Raw genomic sequence first — 4,697 nt, forward strand, 5'->3', positions numbered from 1 at the left:
GATTATCTCACTTGGCACCTCTGATGAACTAGGATACTAGGTTTCACTTGAACAGGTCACGGAGTGCCTTGGGTTATGCATGAGCTACATTTTAATATTTTTTTGCTAACCTTAACTCCTTCTGGGAAACAAGAACATGTGTTCCCTTTGAGTGCATGCAAAGCTTCTCTGAGCTGATTTGCATATTACATTATTAGATAGTGGTCCAGCCTGTGCAAAGCGTCTATACAGGCAGCTTTCAAGGGCCTGTGAGGTGTGGTCTGTTGGTCAGTCCTCAGAGATGGGGTCAAAGGCTCCCCTGCTATGGATGCTGCTGCTTTTGGTTACAGGTAAGGGATGTAGGAAAGTGTTGGATACACTAAATGTGGTCATCATTTCTTTCTGATTCTCTGAGTTCTTGGTCATTAGAACGAAGGCATTTTCCCTAAGTTTCAATTTCCCAAACTACCATTTGTTTTTGGTTAATCTGTACATGTATTCACCAGCATCACTGCCACATTGGGATGGCCTCAGTGATGGTTGCTTGTGCGTGTTTATCATTCCAGGCTCCACTGGGGACGTTGGGCTGACTCAGTCTCCAGCCTCCTTGACTGTGTCTCCAGGGGAGAAGACCAGCATCTTCGGCAGCACCAGCCAGCGTGTTAATAAATTTGGTATAGAGCTTATGCACTGGTATCAACATAAGCCTGGACAGCCTCCCAAACTGCTGATCTATAGAGCATACAATCGAGAGTCTGGGGTGCCAGACCGGTTCAGTGGCAGTGAGTGTGGGACACACTTCACCCTCACCATCCACCCTGTGGAGGCCAAGGATGCTTTGAACTGTTACTGTCAGCAGGGGAGAGAGCTTCCTTCCACAGTGCTCTAGCTCTGAACAAAAACCTCCCCAGACAGCTGCTCACTGAGGCTTAACCTCACAGATGCTTTGTCCTACCCAGGCAGCTCTACTTTGTGTTTCTAGGGTTGTCTGGGTAAAGGGGTCGAACAAGAAATGGGAAATCCTTTTTTTTTTTTTTTAAAGAAAATGATTCTTATGGTATATTTAATGATCACATGCATCATAGGGAATTTGTTCCTGTACATGGTATAACTTGATTCTCTTTTTTTCCCATTCCTGTATGCTCCCTCCAACCTCTTCACCTCCTTATTTAAGAAAGCTTAGTTCTTATTTTTCCTTCTTTTCTCATTTTTTTCCTTTTCCTTTTCATGCTCTACCATCCATATCCCCTTCCTATTTGAACATTTTCTTATTTCACGACATTTATTATACATTTAGGTCCTTATTTACACTTTTGATTTCTCACACCAAACAATGCAGTATTTGCATATATGTGCCTGATTTTTTTCACTTAAGGTCTCAATGTGCATCCATTTATCTAGATATTTCTCAAACAAATCATTCTTTATGGCAGAGTAGTACTCAGTTGTGTAAAACACACATCTGTATCCATTCACCAATTGATGGGCATTTGGGCTGCTTCCAGGATTTGGCTATTACAAAGTGTGCCTCTATAAACATGGGTGTGCACATATCACTGTGATATGATGCTTTTAATTCTTTTGGGAAGATACCAACAAGGGGAATAGTTGGATTGAATGGAATCTTTAGTCCTAGCTTTTTGAGGAATACCCACACTGATTTCCACAGTGCTGGTACCAGTCTACACTCCCACCAGCAATGGAGAAGTGTTCCTTCTTCCCCACAGCCCCCTCCAGCATTTGTTATTGGTTGATTTCTTGATGATAGTCATTCTTTCTGTGGTGAGATGGAATCTCAGTGTTGTTTTAATTTGCATTTCTTGAATGACCAATGATGTTGACCATTTTTTCATATATTTGCTTGCCATTTCTATTTCTCCATCTGAGAAGTATCGATTCATTTCAGATTCCCATTTTGGGGTTGGGTCTTTACATTTGGTAGGTCTGATTTTTTTTGAGTTTTTATGTATTCTAGATAGTAAACCTTTGTTTGATGAATGGCTGGCAAAATTTTTTTTCTCACACAGTGTGTTGTCTCCTCACTTTGTTAGTGGTTTCTCTTGCTGTGCAAAAGCTTTTTAATAAGAGGAGATCCCCATTGTTGATTCTTTGTGATCAGGGTTTTGTTCATAAAATCTTTGCTTACACCTATGTCTTCACGTGTTCTACCTATTCTATCTTTCAACAGATTTACTGTTTCTGTTTTAATATTTAGATCTTTGATCCATTTCAATTTTAGTTTAGTGCATGGTAAAAGACATGGGTTTAATTTTAATCTTTGGAGTGTGGAAAGCCAGGTTTTCCAGCACCATGAAATAGGAAATTCTTAACCTGATATTACACTATGTGTTTTATAATTTTATGATTTCTTACTTCAGACCTCACAATATTTTTTGCAAAGCTTTTATTTTAATGAGGGGAAAAATAATAAATGAAGAAAGAATTTCTGATGCTTTTCCTACCCTTCTTCTTTCAAGACTTTTCTCTGAAACAGTGGACCATGGACATCCATGTCCACTCCATGTTTCCTTGTCCTCAACCCTTCAGTATGGACAGAATCACAGAGAGAAAGAACTTTCAGTGTAATTGAACATGCATGTTCCCTATAAAAATTAAGTCAAACGCAGTTGTATTAATGCCCAGATATCCCTCTGTTCATCTTCTGAGGAAGGACATTGGCTTTTTAACCTACCATGTTTCTGCGAGTTGAAATCACCCAACACAAAGATCACTGACAAGAAGCAGTGCTCTGTCAGCATATGGAAAAACAAACTAGATCCACATTTAGTAGAGCATCTCTGTGTTTGGTACCAGGAATCAAGCTCAGGACCTTGTCCTTGCCAGGCAGGGGCTGTGCCACTGAGTTATATCCTCAGCCTAGTAGAGCATCTTTTATTATGTTTAATTTTTTTTAGTGATGATCATTTCCTTCTACTTTTCTCCATTGTCCCCTTAATTATGATATTTTCTGGGCACAAAAGAAAATTAATCATTTTTATTATGTCTCTGAAATCTGTTATGGCTATGCGTTTAAACTCTCATCTTTTCCTTCTGAATTCCTTAATTCAGGGCTCAGGTTAAATGTGGTGTGGTCAGGAACCTCACTGCCTGTCTATGTTAAGAAAATCTTAAATTGTAAAAGATCTCTTCCCTTTAATTCATCTGAAAATACTCTGCTTTTCCTTGAAGACACTTATCTCTTTATTCTTGTCATTTTCTGAAGAAGTTCTAGAAGTCCTCTTTCAGTTCTTTAGTTGTGCTGATGTGGCTGGGTGGCTGTCCTGAATTGATTCAAAATGTTTACCTTTCATCCTCATTTTGACTTAAAGAAGAGCCAGAAATAGCACAAGGCCAGTACAAGTGAAGCAGGTGGATTCACACTATATGTTTTTATTTGACAGAAATTGCTGTATCAGAAGCACTGTGTGATACAAAATGTTGTGATGGTGGAAGGTGAAACCATTAGCCCACTTTTGGGGTCATTTTCCAAAGACTTCACTTAACTGCTCTAATAAGCCTTTATGATATTCAGAGTTTACTGTAGTGTGCCTAGATATAAAGTCAGCTGGTACAATTCCATCAAGGTAAAAATATAGTCCATATCTTCTTGATGTTGGGTTTTACTTGACACACTTTTATCGTATGAGAACTGGATGAATTACATTGGGAACTCTAAATCTTGGTTCCAGAGTTTTTAAGTGCAGACAAAAGATTCATCTTCCTTGTTGATACTTCTTAAAAATCTGGAATCTGAAGTGGCCTGATCACATAACTCCAGCGAAATTGACAAATGTTCTTTTTGTTTGCCAAAGTACAGGGAACAAATTCTCCACTCATTCAACTTATGTTCAAATTCTCCTTTAAAGTGCTTTGAATGGAGAAATTAGAAATGTTCAGATCCACAGAAATTTCCTTAGTAACCGATTGTCTGTGTGACTGAATAATTTTGCTTGTTCTCTCAACATTCTCTTGGGTTTTTACATCAAAGGATGTCCCAATATCTCCAAGTTTTGATCAATTCACAACCATTACAAAGTCACCGGAACCACTAGTAAATTATTATTACTAAGGTTTCACTTCATATGAAAGATCCCTGTCTTTCTGTTGGATGGTACTTAGTGGGAGCATTCACTACATTTTTTAAAATCACATCTCAGAGATGGGTGTGGGAACATTTGAATTCTCTCATCGAAAACAACTCTCCTCCCACTTACAAATTTCTCAATTAATTTGGCAGAATACTTGGTTTTGGGGATATGTATTATATGCCAATTCTAGAGATGAAATGGATGATAGAGATTTCGTCTTTGAGAGAGACCATCTCCTTGGATTCAGTGATCTGTGATTATCTGGAAGGTTGTCTATTATGTGAACAAACTCAGGAAGTTGTAATATCAGAATGCCCTGCGGCAATTTTAATAAAATAATATGCATACAACACCCCGGAGGTATTGGCATACGTTCTAAAGTTTTCTTTAACTAAGACAATGCAAACAGAGTGGAAAGATAGGAAAAACAGGATTTTTAGTGCTTCATAAAAGTGACTTGATTGAGCCTTTTTTATGGTTTGGATTTAATATGTCTCCCCAAAGAATGACAGTGTTGAATGCTTGTCTCCAGTACAGCAGTGTTTAGAGGTGGGGCTTTTGAGAAATGATCAGATTGTCAAGGTTTGAACCTGATCAGTGGAGAAATTCATTAATGAGATCTTCCCTGAG

At 38.5% G+C, this 4,697-nt stretch overlaps 1 gene segment (V, D, J or C); it reads left to right on the plus strand.

The window, feature by feature from the left end:
- Positions 1–280: 280 nt before the first annotated feature.
- On the plus strand, positions 281–868 carry LOC102013923. The segment is given in 2 exon segments: positions 281–329; positions 546–868. Coding segments are annotated over 2 exon segments (372 nt in total).
- The last annotated feature ends 3,829 nt before the right edge of the window (positions 869–4,697 follow it).

Source organism: Chinchilla lanigera, unplaced genomic scaffold (assembly GCF_000276665.1).
Source record: "Chinchilla lanigera isolate Chin_1 unplaced genomic scaffold, ChiLan1.0 scaffold00069, whole genome shotgun sequence".
Lineage (NCBI taxonomy): Eukaryota > Metazoa > Chordata > Mammalia > Rodentia > Chinchillidae > Chinchilla > Chinchilla lanigera.